General features: G+C 44.0%; 2 protein-coding genes across 6 annotated transcripts in view; one reads left to right on the forward strand and one right to left on the reverse strand.

Moving 5' to 3' along the window:
- The window catches only part of RIMS3 (regulating synaptic membrane exocytosis 3), a 62,606-nt gene extending 54,614 nt beyond the window's left edge, over positions 1-7,992 (forward strand). For 2 of the 3 annotated variants that reach the window (XM_083453151.1, XM_083453152.1), the window contains exon 7: positions 291-7,992. In XM_083453151.1, the coding sequence (XP_083309277.1) occupies positions 291-503 (213 nt within the window). In that variant the 3' untranslated portion in view covers positions 504-7,992. The remainder of the gene's footprint in view (positions 1-290) is intronic. The other variant, XM_083453153.1, reaches the window with a different exon arrangement.
- Positions 7,993-9,573: 1,581 nt separating this feature from the next.
- The window catches only part of SMAP2 (small ArfGAP2), a 29,374-nt gene continuing 19,152 nt past the window's right edge, over positions 9,574-19,795 (reverse strand). For all 3 annotated transcript variants that reach the window (XM_083453139.1, XM_083453141.1, XM_083453140.1), the window contains 6 exons: positions 19,405-19,485; positions 18,410-18,488; positions 15,395-15,489; positions 14,348-14,513; positions 12,790-13,109; positions 9,574-10,635 (listed from right to left, as the gene is read on the reverse strand). In XM_083453139.1, coding sequence (XP_083309265.1) covers positions 10,510-10,635; positions 12,790-13,109; positions 14,348-14,513; positions 15,395-15,489; positions 18,410-18,488; positions 19,405-19,485 — 867 coding nt within the window. In that variant the 3' untranslated portion in view covers positions 9,574-10,509. The remainder of the gene's footprint in view (positions 10,636-12,789; positions 13,110-14,347; positions 14,514-15,394; positions 15,490-18,409; positions 18,489-19,404; positions 19,486-19,795) is intronic.

Below are 19,795 nucleotides of genomic sequence, written 5' to 3' on the forward strand. Positions count from 1 at the left end.
CACAATCCCTGGGTCAAATGCAATGCTTTTGGGGAAGATCTTCATGTTCTCTGTGAAGCACTAATCATGGTTTAGGATGGTGTGCGAATGCATCCGATGTGTAGAACTAGGGAGTTGGCTAGAAACATAGGGGCTCCTAAGGATTCATCATGTGGTCTGAAAAAGCAGGAGGCGGACAGATTCCTTCCCAACTTCTCTAAGTGGCATATCTGGTAGGCATCCCCATTACCTTTTACTCCCCATAGCAAAGTTCTGCTGGCAGTTCAACTCCTCCTTCTCCTTCATTGTAGGTGATTGTTTGGGGAGATTATGGGCGCATGGACCATAAGTGCTTCATGGGAATGGCCCAGATCGTTCTAGAAGAGCTGGACCTGTCCAGTGTGGTGACCGGTTGGTACAAGCTCTTTCCCACCTCCTCGCTGGCGGACTCCACCATCGGACCCCTTACGCGACGTCTCTCCCAGTCCTCTCTAGAGAGTTCAATAAGTCCTTCTTGCCCTTAAGGATGGACTGGGAGGAAAGAAGGAAAGCAAAGGAGGAGACACCCTGCTCTGCCACAAATCTGGTAGCATGGTTTGTAAATATCCCATGTCTTTCCCTCCCATCACCCTTCCTTCTACTTCTTCACAGAGGGAAGACTGCTACCAACGATTTTAGGCGTTCCCTCACTCACCCTGCAGGTATGCGATTATAGGAAGAGATAATTCCAGAATGTGGTGGGGGAGGAATTAAAAGGAGATGGGGGTGGGAGGAAAGGAACATGTGATAAAAGGCAAGTCGTGCGACTGGCTCCCCATTTTCAAGACTGTTGCATCACTATCAAACAAATTGCCTTTGAAAAGGAGTCACCCATTTCTCACATCTCTAATGCATTTTGGGGGACACACCTCCAACCTGACTCAGTTAATCCCATTGCAAGTAGCATGTTAATTGAATATGTTTCTTTCCTGCTCCATATTGTTTCATTTCCATATCTTTGAAGGAGAAAGTAGAGCTTTTCTCATTTTTGTTTAGAAAAAAGAAAGAAAAAAGAAAGACTGACTGAAATCAAGCACTATTCAGCTTTTTAAAAAGGAATGTAGCATCTTCAGACATTATGTAGCCTGCCATGTGCTCACAAATCTCTCTGCAATATATGGGTAGACAGTTTTCCTCCTGAATTTCTGGGTGCAAGCCTTGGAAATGTTGAGCAAGCAATCAGAGTTTTGTTTGTCTTGCATATAAAGGGGGGGGGGGGGACAGGTGATTCTGCCAAAGTTGTGAAGTGGGAGGGAAAGCTATAAATGGTGCATTTGACATGACTGTTAAGTTTAAAGCATATTAAGGTTCCTGTTTTGCTTTCTCATCTTATGAACAATTTAATTTGTTTCTCCTACTCCAACCAAGGCATTAGCCTTTGGGAATAATCCAATCTCTCATCCAAGCCCCACTGGAATTGTGGGGCTTGTGCAAGAGCCCAATAGCGCTGCATTGCTTCAGCTGAGAGATGCACACAAGATAATGCCAGAGGTTGGTGTCCTTTGCAGTTTCATGTTTGCATGATCTTTGCCTTTGCATCTGGGTCCCGTTGGCAACCCAAGAGGCAGGATGTCCAACCACTGGCATTCAAATAGAAGGTGAAACTTTCACTGGGCAAGGTCGAATATGCCTCTTTGAAACCCTATTGGTGGGCATATCTGAATAGCACATTGTGGTTTTCTCATAAGGGTGAATGTGGTTCTGTCAATCTACTGTTTTGAATTTAAAACGTTCTGGCTACAATCATAAATGCACTTACTAGGGAGTAAGTCCCCTCTGAATTCCCAGTGGGGTTTTACACCTGTGTAAACCTGCATGGGACTGGGTTATTAGTTGTGTATTCATGTGTTCTTAAGTAGCAATCTGGCACCCAAAGCAAGGGCCAGTTCCTGTAGCAAAACTGAGAATTACAGCTTTTAATGAAGGTGCCTACTAAAATTTGATGAAAATACTCAGGGGAGATACTACTGGAAATCATTATTTCTTCTTCATTATTCCTATGTTTTTTAAGTTTCACACTGGCCGTAGTGTAGGAGATCTAAAACAGAAGGACCCCTTGTCACTGCAGAAGCAAACAAGAAGTTTCGGGACAATTTCTGCTTGCCAGGTAGCTTTGGATGTTTCATATTCAATCCAAAAGTGCTCAAATTGAGATTTTTAAAGAAATTATTGTTAGTGGTAAGGAGCACATTTCACAAAGAAGTTTCATAATCCTATATATAATGCACAGGATAAGATATGGGTTCTTCTGTTGCTCTAGCGAAGCATGAAACAACCAAGTTCTTAAGAAGAGTTAGAGTCAGAGAGATAAGAAAACAGCAAAGAATCATTTCCACCATTGAAATGAAGTGGATGGCAACCTTTTGCTGATGATGATCTGAAGGGATCCTGTCTCTGCCCTCACAAGGCACAAAGATCTGCACAGTAACCCTCTTTCAGCAACTTTAAACCTTGCTGATCTTTTGGATTTGTAATTTATGTGCTTTCATGTTTAAGGCATCAGGTGTACAATTTCAGCAAACCTGCAGCCTTCAGAGAGTTGATGAAATTCCATTGGTCTGGGTGTTCTCCTTGGCCATTTCATGCCTTTGTTCCAGTATTTTGTCCATTGTGGCTCCCCTTGCCACCCCACCCCCAGGATAAGCAATATGTTGGTTTGCACCCAAGGTGCTCATTCTCTGGTTAATGGTAGAAAGTCTTCAGTGGGAGTGGGGAACTGATGCTCACTGATGTGTTAGTCAAGTCATCTGTATTGATTGCTTTTTGCTATCCTCCTGCTGTACCTGCAGGTGTGGGCACTGCAGAAGATATAGCAAAGCATGAACTACTTTAAGTTATTTTGTCCATCAGCATTTATGACAACCAATACATCCAACTTTGCTCTTGCAGAAAAGTGAACAGATCTGTTTGGAGGTGGAAAAAACGACTAAATTACCACTTAGGTCATGACATGAAAGTTATTCAATTGGCTGTCCAAGCCACCTACTTTCTTGTGCCAATAGTAGAACTGTGCAACCAAATAGACCTATGTCTTGAAACCAAAAGAGGGCCATAACGAGATTTGCTGCCAAAGGCATCACTGTTTGTGAGCGAAGTAGGAAAGACCATTGAGATAGTGGACCAGTTGACTTGCTCCGCAAGTCACACCAGCTGGAAGAATATTCATGAAGCACCTAATGCCTCTGGGCCAGAATAGGGAGGAACTCTCTTGTAATACATGGCTTAAGTTTTCATAATGGCACTCATGCTCTGGAAAAACAAGAATAAGAGAGCATCACTTCTAAACACATCTCACCAGATATTTCTTCAGATGAAACTGGAACATTGTTGCCAGGCTGAAAACACCTGGCAGCAGACAGAAAGCGGGTCAATGATTCTCCATTCCTCTTGCACCCACATGGTGAAATCATGACAAATCAGTTTCTAAGATGGACGCAGTATTCTTGAGCCAGTGCTGATAGGCATGAAAAACCTGACCTGTTTCACATTGCAGTCAACCACACGTTAGCGCAATCATTGGACTGCTATGCTGTACATTAACTCAACCCACAATTACTGCACCAAACATCAAGGTTGGTCTCTATGGGAGATGTTTCAAGAAGGGTATGAAGACAAGTCACAGGTGCAAACGGGGGCATAGAACCACTCAGTCCATGTGTCAGCATATGGGCTTAGGCTTTATCAATTGGCCCATAACAAACTGTGGCGGTGGGATATCTTCTTTGCTTTCCTTACCATGAAAAAGCCCAGCCCACATTTGTTCAGCAATGTGTGAATTAAGATTAGCTCTATATTTTAATGTCTGCTTCCAAACATAAGTGCACTGGCCGGCATCCAAAGAAAAAAGCAATTAGTTTCGTGCATGCATTCAAAGACCTTAAAAAAAACCACAACACATTTAAAACTTTTTTCTAATGGCTCATCTTTGTAGGCAAGGGGTTGCATCCATGGACAGAAGATATAAAGGTTCAAATGGTATTTGAAAAAAAAACATTCCAGATTCTCTTGCACTAAACAATTTTCTATGGGACACACAACCCATTCTGGTGGCAGTAATACTGTAGGAAAGAAGCTGATGCAAACTAAGGGCGATGGGTTCATAGGAGCTCCTTTCATTGGAAACCAAGCTACCAAGAAGAAGCTACTCTGCATTCCCAATCTTATTCCACTAATAAATAGGACTTTGAGCAGTTTCCCAGCACATCCTGAAGGACAGTTGGGTTGTAGGGTGAATGTATAGCTGACAAATGAATAATTTGGTATTTATTTGCCCCATATATTAATCCAGGTTACAGGAAATGCATGAAGGTGGAATTAAAATTGGCATCTATGGTTAAAACAAAGCTGGAGGGGGGCGACTCATTTGAAATATTTCCTCTGGGAGTAGAAATGGTGAACAGCAACAGTCTTGGCCTTGTGCTGTTAATTAATAGCGCAAGACTAGCTGCTCCAGTTAACTGCTAGTTATTGGCTGTATACCTCATTATTTTAATTACTAATATGTTGTGACTTGTTTCAAGTGTTTGTCTGTCTGATAAAGGAAACTGTGGGTGTTGAGAAACAGCTGTGAGAAGCCTCCATTAGCACATCTCTTCCCCCGTTTGCTTTGCCCGTGAGTAGATACAGATTCAGAGTTTGTCTACTAGTGTGCGTTTATTTATTGCCATCATATATATTTCACTTTTTTAAAAAGTTTACGAAAAAGGAGTCCACAGAACCACAATAAAATCACAATTGAAATAATATCAGATAATTATGAGCACTTCAGCACAAGCTGTATAAAAGGCAGCCACTCGGTTAGCCATTCCCAAGCTGGTGCCCTCCAGATGTTTTGGACGCAGTCAATAACAATGGTTATTAGAGTTCATATTGAAGTTGCTGTTGAGAAGTAGGTCTTGTAGAAGCTATTTGTCCGTTCCACAACTTCAAAAAAAGTAGTAGTAGTTTTTGGCTTGAAAAAGCATCCTCAGAACTGTTGAGGAGTGTTGGCAAAGGGGGGATGTGTGTGTTAATTGAGGTTGTATTTAAGTCACTGGTCTCTGTCCACATTTAGGGGGTGGGTGGGAGGGTGGGAGGGGAAGAGAGAAAGATGTTTGTCAATAAGACATTCCAAGCACTTGCTGGAATGGAGGACTGTATTTCCGATATTCATAGCAAGGACCTCGAAGCAATGCTTTCCTGATGCCAGAGATGACAGCTTGTTCTCACTGGGCTTGGGTGCAATAGTCTCCCCCAAGACTCTGCACCTGGCTTTGGCCTAGTAGCGAACAGTTCTGGACTGTTAGCACTTTTGATGTTGGTGGCCTTGTTGGGGTTTTTTTCCTTCTTTTTTTAAAAAAGGGCTTATTACCGTACCGTATTTGTTAACTGGATGAAAATCCTTCACCTCCCCATCAGTTTGGTCTTCCCATCCCTTTTAAACAAAGCAACTAGCAAAATAGCACAGGTGATACCCACTGAATTCCCAGAGTGTGACAATGGAAAATGGAGGCGATTCTACCTCTAAATCCTGTTTGGCCTGGAGCTGTTCTGGAACTAGAATCGTGGTAAGGCCTGAGATCGTTCATAAGACAATTTAAAAAACACCCCCAAAATGACCATTTAAATAAAAAGAGACACTGATAAATGCAAACCTGATTTAGAAACCTCTTTATATTGCCATTGCTTTAAAATGAGACCTAATGCTTCCCTGAAGGAAAGAGTCCTTGTGAATATGATTCCTTCAGAATCGCTGCCCATGGCAGATGTGGTGAAGAAATTCATATAGTTGCAGTTTTATTTAAAAAATCAAAACAGTATACAAGTAATTAAACTTCATACAAAACATACACACACTGTAAAAACCACATTAGCAGCAGAGCTGAGCAGCATCTTAGCTAGGGGTCATCAACCTTTTTCAGCCGTGGGCCGGTCCACCGTCCCTCAGACCATGTGGTGGGCCGGACTATATTTTGAAAAAAAATATGAACGAATTTCTATGCCGCACAAATAACCCAAAGATGCATTTTAAATAAAAGCACACATTCTACTCATGTAAAAACACACAGATTCCTGGAGCGCCCACGGGCCAGAATGAGAAGGTGATTGGGCCTCCTCCAGCCCCCGGGCCTTAGGTTGCCTACTCCTGATCTTAGCAGATGCCACTTCTAAATGCATAACAGAAAAATATGTTAATCTGCTTCAAAAGGGATGACAGAGAGGGAATCAAATAGGCTTAAAGTTCTGGGGCTAAAACAGAAAAAAGCTCTGCTTCATGGAGGCCAACTTGATTTCTATATATTATACTTTCAGCAGTAGACCTTAAATTGGTGGTGTTCATATGGAAACAGATTCCCCATGGGAGAATCTGGACCTAAACCATTTATGGTTCTTTAGGTCAAAAACAGAACCCTGAACTGAGCTCATTAACCAGGGGTGGCTGACATTTGGTCCTCAACATGTGGGACTACAGCTGACTACTGGGCATATTGGCTGGGGCTGATGGAAGTTGGAGCCCCAACATCTGGAATGGCACAGGTTAGCCCTGCCAGGTTAACAACCACTGCAGATTCTCCAAGGAGGTGTAATGCGACTGTGGCATGTTGTGTCTGACAATAGTCAGGCACCAGCATTCAGCTCCAGCTGAAGTTTTCAGACTTGCTTCAAGGGTAGCCTCAGTAACTGGGAAGCAGGCACATCCGTCACCTCACCCACGTTTCCTTCTGTCAACAAAGTAGCATGGGCCATGGGACATTTCCATGGATACAGGGAGATGAGGAACAAAAGATTGAGGACTTAGAAGCCTGACATGACTGAGGAATGAAGGGGTATGTGTATGACACGATCACAGCAAAGAATGTTTAATTAAGCAGGGGTGACACGAACAATCACTAGGAGTTAGAATACGGCAGGGAAGCAGGGATCAGTCTATTTCTGGCCTGTGTCAGTTTCACATAACCATTTCCCCCTCTTTTGGCTTTAATCGGCAACTTATTTATTTTCAGATCTTAATATTTAAATAAGTCTTTCATCTAGATATATTTTATCCCAAAATATTAATTTTGGTACACTTTTTGAGCTGATAATGGTATAATAAAATTTGGACCAGGGTGAAAGCCAAAAGATGATTATTTTCCAATCAGTGTATTTGTCTGGGAGGTGCAAATCTTTTGCTTAAAGATATGGAGCAAATATAATTCTCCTTCAAGGAATAGCTATGGTAGTCTTCACCATACAGCACAAAAACGGTTTCAAAATCAGGTTTTTAAAATTGTGGTTTTGGGGTGTGTGTTTTTTAAAGCACGTAGAAAGTCAATATTCTTTAAGTTGAGGTGGAGAACACTTTTGCCCTCCAGATGTGGTTGAGCTACAGCTGCCATAATCCTTGGCCATTATTCATGCTTGTTGATGCTGATGCAACATCTGGAGGGCCAAAGTTTTCCCATCCTTGCTCTAAGTCAACCAATACAACTGCCAACCTGCCTTCAAATCTCTCCTATTTGGCTACTTTAAAAAAAAAAAAGTATAATGGCCTTTGCTTTAAATGATAGATTTACCACAAAGTTTGAATACAAGGGAAAACCCCACACTTGGAGATTAGAGTTCAAAATCTCCTGGTCACACTGAGCACAAGAAGGGATGAGCTTGTGATGGGCAGTGGAAAATTTGATTATTTACGAACCAAGAAACATAACACACACTAACACACAAATGGCAATTTTATACCTGCGCTCTGTAATGTTTTCTATGTGATGTGGTCTTTCCTAAATGTAGAACTCTTGTATTTTTCTGTGGGTTTATATGCAGCAGGACTGACAGCTTTGAGAGTGCACGCTCAATTTTGTATAAACATTCTTGACAAGTTTTTTCTCCTCTTTCCAAAGGAGACAAGATGGATTAAAAAAAAAAAGTTAATGTCTCTCCATTTGGCTTGTTAAATGCATGTACAGTATTTGGGCAGCAAGTAAAGACAATTAAAGCCAGTTTTGAAAACTGTTTTGACTGCAAACTGTGTTTGGAAAAGTTGCGCCAACAGTGTTTCCAGTTCTTGACTACACGTTTCATGCATCCAGTACATGCACCCACGCAAATAAGCACCAAAGGTAGGTGTTTGCATAAATTCACACTTGGTTTTAATAGGAGTCTACCTTCATTCTTGCAGATAAATGTACGTGGCTGCGTGTACGCCACACTAAAGATGGAAGTGATTCATTCAACTTCTCCACAATATTATCCCACCTTCATTAATCCTTTCACACTGTTGTCATCAAATGGTTCAATGATCTTGCTTAATGTTTCTTGCATCTGAAGCATCTTGCTTTAACACAGGTTTTTAGCTTTGAAATCGTTTCCCCCCTTGCTGTGTTGTCAACCTGCATGCATTTGTTTTTCTGGAATTTGTGCTCTCTTTTATCATCTCCAATTAGGCAAGACTTCCACTTCTTTAAGGAAGCCTTTTGGATTTGATTATTTATCCATCTAAAAAAAATTATAAACTGCTTAATGAAAGTACACTTGAGCAGCACAAACAAGACAATATAAAATAATCACAAGGCAGGTATCTAAAATAGTATAAACAAGGGTGCATGCATAATGTTAGTGGGCAGGAAGTTCAGAGTAATAGATGCTGCCACGATGAAAGAGAGACTCCTGATAGACACAGAATCAATACTGTGTCATTTGTAAAATGTTTAACAGATTTACACTGAGGAATTTTACTTCCCTTCTTTTTAACTAGTCTCACGTTGAAGAAGTTTCTGTTTTGAAATTAGATGTGGCCACGGTGGACTTTTTGGATAATTGTCCACTTACACCTGGGAGGTTTTTTGATGCTTGCCTCACACACCAGATTTCAGGTCCCTCAAAGCTTCTTTTAACTGCACAACTTTTCTTGTGACTCTTTAGTCTTTTGTTTCTGTATGCTCATTGCTAAAGTTCACCCCTCCCTAGTTTGAGGATCTGAAACACTTAACACCATCCCTAAAGGGTGAGTTTTCCCAAACCAGATTCTTCCAAGTAGACAGCTCCCTCCCTAAGTGGTCACTTAAAAACCCATAACATCTTCAAGTGAGTGAAGCCTGTCTCCTTCAACAAGTCCAACATGTCCCAAAATGTTCTCAGTGCTTACCAAATCTAAGTCCTTCCTCCCAGCACCAGCCTCATTGTTAATTTGCTTGTCAAACCCTGTCCAAGCAGCGATAATGAAAGCAATGCCTTTGAGGTCCTGGGCTTAACATCCTAAAATTTGGCTGCCAGGACCTTGCAACTATATTTATGGGATTACAACACTCTAGGTCAGCCACTTTGGACTAAAGATAACAGATTTGGATTCGTAAGAGCCAGAAGCTCACAGCACCAAGGACACATGCATGAGTTCTACCTAGCAGGCAAAAGAGCATACACAGGATGCTCTATGCAAACAAACAAAAAACAAAAACCAATGCATGGTTCTTACAGTTGCTGATTAGCAGAGACAACTGAAATTCACTCAGCATAAATGCTTAATGCATTTGGGTACATGTGTAGAAGTATTAAAATAATTTTAACACAATGAGTTAAGATAAGAGAGAAACAAGGTTTCACTGCAATATTTTTATTAAGGAATTTACATATACACAAGGTAAAGTAGACAGAAGATGCCTAGCTTTCATTTATGCTTTCTTTCAAAACCACAGATTGGATATTCTTCCTCTGTGTAGTTGCTGAGGAGAGTCGGACCATCCCAGTCCCATAGTTTGTATTCCACCACTAAAACTTTCAGGCTGGCAAGTGTGTGTGTTACACAGGAAAACAAAAAAGTGCAAAAAAAGTGCAAGGAGAAAACTTGCCAGAGTCTTGGCCCTTTGATCAATTAGGTCATTAAAATGTAAAAGAAAGAAAATATTGGTGGGCAGGCGGGGAGAGGAGAGGTTGTTTAAATAGGTCGCCACCACTGGTGGTTAGAAAGAAGAAGCAGTTGGTTCAAAGGGGTGCCAATTTCACCCCACCTTGTTCACAGTTCCAGAAAAAAAGATTTGTGCTCAGGGGCCTCATGGGAATTCTACCAGTTCCAGGGTAATAAATTTCAAGCTCATGAAAGGTGGAACTAGTTCTGGAAAACTCCATATTGTGTGTGTGGAAATGGAATGTTCAGTAGAAAAAAGGCAAAAGGATGAAGGCAAGATAACTTTTTTTTTTTTTGGTATGGGGGAAGGGGGAGAAGAGATCGTAAACCTCAGAGAAGGGGCTTGATTTCTGAAATACAGACCACTTCCCAACTTATGTGCACGCTCACATAGTTTAAAGAGCCAAGATAGTGAAATATCCAGTTCCATGGATGTGGAGTTGGAAAGCAGCAGAGAAGGTTTCCCTTATTACAGGGAAGGTCCAGCCAAGATCAGCAGAATGGAAAGCAAAACCTTAAAATAACCTCAGGGAGCAACTTTTAATAATGCGGAAAACAAACAAACAAAAACCCCTCAAACAAGAAAACAGAAGCAAAGGAAGAAACAAAAGGTCCAAAATCCTGGTGTATTATTTCCACACCTGGGAACTGAGGGTTTGATTGGTTCCTTGGGCCCCTCCTCTGCCCATAGACTGTCCATATCCCACCATTCCATTTGTGCCATAGAAGTTCATCCCAGCCATCTGCTGCGTCATCTGAATGAGAGAGAAGGCAAGAAATTGGTCAGAAGGCCCATTCTACAATACCAGGGATGAGGAACCTGTGAGCCTCAAGATGCTATTTGACTACAGCTCCCATCAGCAGTGGCCTGCGTGGCCGATAACCAGGATGATGGGAGTTGGAGCCCGTCAACTTCTAAAGTAGCCTTCGTCAACCTGGTACCTTCCAAATGTTTTGGCTGAGAACTCCCATCACCCCCGACGCTTAAGCCATGTTGGCTGGGGCTAATGGGAGTTACAGTCCAAATCATCTGGAGAGTATGGAGAAGGCTGGTCAGGAGCGCTACAGAGGATACTCATCCCTGTCCTACACACACCTTTTAAATTTCCTGCTCTGTAAACAGATTTCAGCTGGCTATGACACCTTAGCTGCTCTCATTTTTCTGGACTTGCTAGCATCTAGGTCCAATAACCAGTTGCTAGTGACCATGGTGGTTCTCAGAATGGACTAAATGAGGTTCCACAATTTCTTATCCTTTACAGGGAGGTCATGATTGTTATGAAAAATACCCAATTTCAGAATATGTTGGCAAGTAACTCCATGGCTTACTGATTGGAGTTCTAATGGGTTGGACGCAACAGGAGCCTGATGTTCTGTCTCTGGATCCAACCCATCCAAGAAGGCGGCTGCCTCTTTGCTTAAGAGAGGCAGAATGCCTTCTTGCAATGCCCAGCCTTGAGCAAAGGCCAGACATCACATGTGCTTGGTAGGGCTGAGCCAAATGAAGCTTCATCAGGCTCAGTCCCACCTCCAACACACAGATAGCAATGTTTTGAGGGGACTGTGAAATAGTTCTTAGTGAGCCCTGTAGTTATAAAAGGAAGCAACCAATGTATTCTAATGTATTTCATTTGCCCTTCCCCACATCAGCACATAAGAGATGTGATGTCATCACAAACAGTACATGATCCCCAATTGGCTGGGATCATGGGGCGGGGGGAGGCTACTGAAGCAGCAAAAGAGGGAAAACAAGCAGTAGGTTAGTTAAAACCCTGCATTTCCCTCCATATGTTTTAGTTAGGGCTATCAGGCTATTGAAGGATTCAGTCAGCATATTACCCAAACCTCTACAGTGGTACCTCGGGTTACATACGCTTCAGGTTACAGACTCCGCTAACGCAGAAATAGTACCTCGGGTTAAGAACTTTGCTTCAGGATGAGAACAGAAATGGTGCTCCGGTGGCACTGCGGCAGCAGGAGGCCCCATTAGCTAAAGTGGTGCTTCAGGTTAAGAACGGACCTCTGGAACGAATTAAGTACTTAACCCGAGGTACCACTGTATCTCTCAATCCCGAAAGGCACCTATATGAGAGACCCTATTTTAGTATCTCCTTTCATTCCCTCTTACAAGAGCCAGAAAAGCTCACCCACCTCACCCTGTTTAACTCCCAGCCTCCAACAATTACATTTGTTTCAAGCATTTCATTTAAGAAACTTTGAGAACCGTTACACAGAGAACTACCTATGTAATGAGAATACACATAAAGTGAGAGGCAATTTTATTTGTCAACTACCGTACTTTTTGGGGGAGGATTGCACAGAATTGTTGAGCTTTTTTTTGGGGGGGGGGGGGGTGTTGAGCTTTTTAAAGGGAGAAATGCCAAAAAACACTCACATGACAGACCAACAATGCCTTGTGCACACATCACCAAAGCAACCTATCCTGTCCCATTGCTGAAAAAAGCAGCAAATCGACCGGCCATTTGCCGCAGCGACAGCCAATCAACAACAGCCCTTGCAGCAGCCACCAATCACAATCTCCAACTCGTCGCAACAACCTATCCCATGGCCCCACAATGCACTACCCATGTATAAGACAACCCCTAATTTTGAACATGATTTTGGAATAAAAAAACAGTCTTATACACGGAAAAGTACAGTAACTCTATTGACTAAAGATCGCTGCATCATTTCAGGCTTCTCCTAACTCATCCTTGATCTCCTGTATCCCCACACCCATTTCTCAGGCTTCCCAATTCATTGAAAAAAGAGCAGGCTAGAAATGTAAAAACTAAATTCTACATCATCTGTAAGAGCAGGCAGCTTGTTTTTGTGGGAAGCAAGAGAGCTTGCCCCAAGCCCAAAGGAGTTATGCAGCAGCCACCCTTGCCCCCAATGCCCCCTCTTACCTGGGCAATGTTCCACTGTAACTGCTGTGCTGGTTGCACCCCATACACGGGGGGCGGGACGGGTGCCATGCCAGCCACGTACCCAGCCTGCTGTGCTGGCATCATCCCATTGGGGACGCCGATGACTGCTCCCTGCATGCCGCCTACGTAACCCGCTGGGATCGCCATGGGTGCCACCATGCCAGCTGCTCCCTGCTGTGCCATCATCCCAACTGGTGGTGCCATCATGCCACCCATCATGCTGCTGGGGGGTGGCATGCCTGGAAAACTGGGGTATGCTGCAGGGTACCCCATTTGGGCTGGGGCGATGAACACAGCTCCTAGATGAGATTAAAAAAAAAAAGGTGTTAGTGCTGAAGGTGTTAGTCCTGGGAGGAGTCTGGGTTATTTCAATTTCTATGCTGACATGCTGTCTTTATGCCTGACGAGCCCACAAGGCAGCCTTTCTTTGCTACTCCATTCTACGGTCATCAGAGTTTGACATTTTGTATGAGTCACCCCGATTGTAATCAAGAAGCAAGGTTGGGAATTGGGGGTGGGGCAAGAGGAAGAGACAATCACCTCTTCGCATACGCACATCCAAATCGGGAACTAACCTTGGGACGAAAGACTAGTAATGCATTCCTCCTCTGCAGCCTGGAAAAGTGGTCTCAAAGGGTGTGAATGACGTAAAACAGTCTGTGATGATGGAGACAGGGAGTGGGAGGAGGAGAGTGCAACTACTTCTTTCGCATGCAGCGTGGTGAAGCAGTTAACAGTGTCAGATGAGGGCTGCATCAGAATGCTAGCCACACCACTGCTATCCAAATACAGGATATCAAACGAAATCTGATGCAGAGTAGACCCCTTTCAGCTGCTGTCCCTCCCCCACTGCAAATGGCTGTAGAATGCTCTCCCCAGAAAGGACTGCCTGGACTAGGTGCCAAAATTAATAACTTTTTGGTGCCCAGTTACAAAATATCTCTTCTTCCATGCTTTCGTAGGATTACGATAACCATGCTTAATGCTGTTTGGGATGGGGCATAGGAGAGAGAGGGCACTGCTTTATTGCTAAACTTCATGTAGATCCCCCCCCCCACACCTAGAGCTGCTTTGTACTGGATGGTCAATAAATCAAACAACAAGTCCATCAATTTCTACTATTAAATTTCCTAACTCCAGTGATTTCAGTGGACTTATTCGGAGCATGATGAACATTAGATATCACCCACAGCATCTAGGAGAAGCACTTTACTTGCCTGTCATAGCCCCAGCACCATAAAAAACCAACATAAAACATTGACATAAACTCTTCAAGAAAACCAATTGCATATTCAACAAGCCTTCCTAGCTTTACCATTAGAACATCTCCATGCAGTCTACTAACTTGAACAAAACCTTTCCTAAATTTAGAAGCTGCACCAAAAAATGCAACTTTATGCTTCAAACCCAGCAAATGAGTTAACCACTTACAAAATTATTCTCTACTAGTTACATTCATTCGCCTTCCCCAAATATAGCATTAGCGATAAATGGCCACAGGATCTTTCCCCTACCCTTCCCATCTCTCACTAGGTACCTTGTGCAGGTATTTGTGGGGTCTGGGAGCCATATAAGGAGAGGATAGAATCCTTTGAGAGCTGCTTCTTCCCCATCTCTTCTGACTTGCTTCCAGGCTCTGGGAAAAGGTTGAGGTTTTCAGGAACAGAACCAGCACTCCCAGCTGTGGGCATAGAGCCAACAACCTGGCAAGAGAATGTACCATGTTTATTCCCAATGATGGAGGGAGGGAGAAAACAAGGGATACAGCATTCTTCCTAAACATTCAAAAGCATTTCACAAAAATATTTGAGATACTGTACCTCATTCTCTGTGACCAAAGAGGCCCTCAAGGTAATGCACAACAAACTAATTTAGAGTCCTTACACAGCAGCTCTGCATGGTAGGACAATATTGCCATTCCCATGCAACAGAGGAAAAGCGGAAGACAAAAGAAAAGTGGATTTGCTGCTTTTTGAAAAGTCAGCCAGATAGTACACCAGGAACAAATAAGAGCAGATAGACAATGGAGAGAAAGATAGTCAGCAGCTCCACAGTCGGCCTCTAGCTTTTTCTGCCTGCCTCTAAGAGGATCTTCAGAATTCTCAAGAGGAAGAGCCTGACTTGCACAGGGTTACATGTTAAGTAATGTGTAACCAGAATCTAGTTACAGTGGAACCTTGGTTGTAAAACGTAATCCGTTCCGGAAGACGGTTCGACAACCGAGGCGCAATTGCCAGTCAGCAAATTCCTTTAAAAAATGGAGAAATGCGCCTCAGAAGCCTTTCGACTTTTGAGGTGCGTTCGAAAACAGCAGGATTCACTTCCGGGTTGTCAGCATTCGGCTTCCAAAGTGTTCGACAACCGAGGTACTACTGTATATGCAATTCACCACTGATGTTGCAATCAAACACTGAAAGCAGAACATGTCAGCCAAGCTTTCTTTGCTAGTCAATTTGATTTAACAACAGTGAGATGCAACAATATACAAGCATTTGGAAGCTGGCTGCACGGGTACACCAGCTCATCAACATGAATCTTCCTCCTCCTTTCGTACATGGGCTGTTGGGTATTCTACTTTTCTCACCTTCCTCTCAGAGGTCATGGAGGCAAACAGGTCCAAGTCCTTCTCTAAACAGCTACTTGATCTGCCATTGGGGAGGGTCGTTGAAACAGGAACATCTGGAAAAGAGGAATATAATGGGAACAGCCTGAAAGAGGTGCTAACTAATCCAAATCCAGTAGAAATCCACTGGTGGCCAGCGGCCCAATCACCAGCTGGCCCGCCACTTGCTACGGCCTTTTGACCCCAAACAACAAGATGTATCAAATCCCTCTAGCTATATAAAAATTGCGCAAATTAGGGTGAGTTCTCTCACCATGGATTATTTCTGTTGCTGTGTTCACATGGAGGGCAAGGAGCTACACAAAGTCCCATCACCTGGACCAAATGAAATCCTATTCAGCCTCCCCGTTATCTCTGGCTTCCGAGGTTTCATCAGGCATTGCTCACACAAGTACAAGTGTAACTTGGCAGCTATGCTGGCAGCAGGCGGTGGATTTGTGGCCATCCAGATGTTGTTGGACTCCCAACTCCTATCAGTCCCAGCTAGAATGGCTAATGGCCAGAGATATTGGGAGTTGGGAGTCCAATTGTGTCTGAAGGGCCACAGGGATTCACCATCCCTGCCAGAGGGGCTACAAACTTGATTTAATTTTTTTACATGAAACGTAAGATGCTTAGGAAGCTGAATTTTACTCCATATACTGTAATCTATGCAGGACTCGGGGAAGACACAAAGCATTGGCTTCAGGATATAAAAGGAGAAACTGCCACAAACGTTAGTGCTGCCCATCCCCCCTCAGTCATCTGTCTTTTTTGAAAAAGGCAGGCTGGAATTGTCATGATCTCCACCCTAAACTAGGCACCCACCACTAACCCAACCCCAATGGCTCATGGTGTGTGCTAATTTGGGCCACGGTGTCCTTTAAACCAAGCTATGCTCTTCACTTTGCTGATCCTGCAGAAGCAACTGAGACCACAAGCTCTGTTGCAGTGCTGGGTAGCAGCTGCAGTTCAGAGAAGACTCAATTCGGTGATTTCTGCTGCAGAGGCAGATTTTCAGTACCTCAAAGGATATGTTCCTGTCCACCTCCCATCAGGGGACAACTCTTGGGGAGCAAAGGCAGAATATTACATGCTACATAATCTGCAAAGAAGAGAGCAAGTGCAGAAGGGAGAGTAATGCAGAGAGCAACATCTGCAGCTGTTCCTTAACCCCATTAAGAGGGAGGTGAGCTGCTGCAGCCAGGATAAGAGGAATTTCATGCATGGCTTGCAGTTTTGCTTTGTCGTCCCCCTCCCTTAAGTGTTTCATCATCTTTAAAGAACAGCAGTGAGATGGGCTGGGATCTAAACCTTGGTGCCAGATAGAACTATGTGAGCTGCAGAAAACAGAAGAATAGAATATCTAATTCACTTTAAGCTCAAAGGCAGCCCTACACCAACAGTCTAGCTCGGTAAAGCCTACTCCGACAGGCAGCAGCTCTTCAAAGTTTCAGGTAGAGAGAACTACTCTGCTAGAAGCCCTTTTGATAGGGCTTACAAGGGACTGAACCTGGGGTCTTCTGCATGCTAAAGCACCTGCCAGGTTATGGGTGTGCAAAACCTCTATGCAAAAGCACAATGATGTAGAGGCAGAGACAAGTTATACTACACTGGAGCCCACCACCCAGGCAGATCAAAGAATCCTATTGCCAATGCCAATGGTGTGATCCATGCTGCCAAGAGGCCACCTGCCAGGAGCATGCTCACCCGAGGGAACCTGAAGCACCCCTTTCTGCACAGGTATACCTGCAAATCCTGCCTAACAATCTGCTTTGCAATCTACCAAAGCCACCAGATCTCTTCCAAAAGAAACAATGGATGGAAGTAGATCCAGGAACATCTACTGAAAGGTAGAGTAGCACTGTAACACCCCAAAGGATTTGTTGCTGTGGCCTCTCTAGGGAACAGCACTTGTTATTTCTGCCTCCTCTTACTCACGAATGCCTAGTTTTAATACCACACAGAGTATGACATCACCTTGCTGTGCTCTTCTCCGCCCACACTGCTGACTGGCAATGGTGCAGGCAGGGGGAAAAGGCAAGAACAAGGATGTTGCGTTTTATGTTGTGTTCAAAGTGGATCTTTTGAGGAAGGCAGTCCCAGGAGTGTGGGAAGAGAGACAGACTGAGCCATGGGCTCTCTTGGAACACCCAGTCTCATTCCTGAGTGTTTCAGCAAATGTCGTTTATGCAGTTCCATTTCAGTCAAGGATGAAGAATGAAGGATTAAAAGGTTAGGCCAGAGTCTTTATAGGAGGGGTTGGTCTTGGAACTTTGAAGGCAGTGATTTTTATGCTTCACTGAAACACAGAAGTATAGCACAGAAAGCTGCCTTATGCAGAGATAGGTTATTTGCCCATCTATCTCAGCTCTGTCTACAGTAGGGGTGGGGAACCTTTTTGGCTTGGTGGGTCAGAAATTTATTTCCACCCATCATGTGTGCCAATTTTAACAGGTGGTTGGGACCACCCACCTCTTAAAGTGGGGAGAGATAGTGAGCGACCAGCAGGCTTGAACTCCTTACACATCAACTGATGAGCAGGAAATTCAATCCTGCTTTCTTCAGGTACACAAATGAGTTCCCAGCAAAGAACCCGCTTGTGCACCCAAACCAAACAGGATTGGTTCCTGTGTTGATGCATTGCAGAGGATTCTGGGTGACACACAGTTCACACGGGGTGGTGCAGGGCCTGACTACATAAGCTGCATAAGCTTGGGAGCATATAGGAACACACCATATGCTCCACCACATCTCACTCTGCAGAGGATGGGCAGTAAAATCAGCCACAAGATGTCTTTCAAAGAGGCTTGCCTGCCATGTGTGTGTTTTCCTTATGGATAAAAGCCCTTTGTTCAAGGGAACACAAGAGTGGACAGAATACCCTGTGGCAGCTATTTAACCTGTTTCCAGCACCTACGGTGTGTCTTATGTATAGAACATGACAGCAAGGTGCATTTGGACAAAGAAAAAGCTCCAAAGCGCACATCATCTTACCAAGTCCCAGCAAGTCCATGACGGGCTCAGAAGATCTGGAAGGACTTTTCCTGGAATGAGAGTCGTCTTTCTTCTGAGGCTGAGCCAAATAGAGTAAAAAGCCCCTCAGTTACTTTGATGCAGACTTCGCCAATCTGGCGCCCTCCAAACGTTTTGGACTACATGCTGGCTAGGGCTGATGGAAGTTGTAGTCCAAAATGTCTTGAAGGTACCAGGTTGCCAAATGTTTCCTTTAAATGTTAAAGGTACCCCTGCCCGTATGGGCCAGTCTTGACAGACTCTAGGGTTGTGCGCCCATCTCACTCAAGAGGCCGGGGGCCAGCGCTGTCCGGAGACACTTCTGGGTCACGTGGCCAGCGTGACATCGCTGCTCTGGTGAGCCAGAGCTGCACACGGAACGCCGTTTACCTTCCCGCTAGTAAGCGGTCCCTATTTATCTACTTGCCCCCGGGGGTGCTTTCGAACTGCTAGGTTGGCAGATGCTGGGACCGAGCAACGGGAGCGCACCCCGCCGCGGGGATTCGAACCGCCGACCTTTCGATCGGCAAGCCCTAGGCACTGAGGCTTTTACCCACAGCGCCACCCGCGTCCCCTTTTGACATGTTGTCAAAAGCTGCCTCCAATTTGAAAAGCTTTTTCAAATGTTTGGAGGCTGTTTGAAAAGCAGAAAATAAACCTACTAAGTAAATCGGGGACAGGTAATATGGAGCACTCTAGATGTTGTCACACTACAACTCCCATCATACCTGACTACTGGGCCATGCTGCCTAGGAGTTGGAGTCCAACAACATTTGAAGGGCATCTGGTTGCCTACTACCAAAGTAAAATAACACATACTAGTTCTGTACATAAAGAGGGTTTACCCAAATTCCCAACAAAAACAAAACAAAAGATACACGGAGCATAAAATTACAGTCCCAGATGTTAACATGCCCCCATCTGTCCATCTGAAGTTCAGGAACAACCACACACAGCAGAAGAAAGGGTTGTCTTACCATTTTCACTTTCTCAAAGATTATTGGCTCCAGCTTTTTCCCTGAGGCTGTCTCTTTTTTCCATTTGTCATCCTTTTCTCTCTGTGTATACAATCAAACGAAGCAGTGAGAGAGTGAGGAAGGTAGCTGAACACGACAATGCCTTTTCCAGGCCAGTGGGACAGAAAGCCCAGCTGGTCTGGCAAATGTAAAACCCCTTAAAACACACCACACTTCCCCAAGTGAAGTGAAGCATTCCTAGTTTCCAGCCATATTACATCAGAAATGGGACATGTGTTGATGCTTATTCCCTTTCAACTTCTCCAATGTGCAAGAGGACACAGTAGCCACATCTGGCTGCTGAGCAAATGCAAAAAAAGTTCAGGTAGTCTAAAGTCCCAGTGTGCTGACC

The sequence above is a fragment of the Podarcis tiliguerta genome, assembly GCF_965153285.1.
Source record: "Podarcis tiliguerta genome assembly, chromosome: 8".
NCBI lineage: Eukaryota > Metazoa > Chordata > Lepidosauria > Squamata > Lacertidae > Podarcis > Podarcis tiliguerta.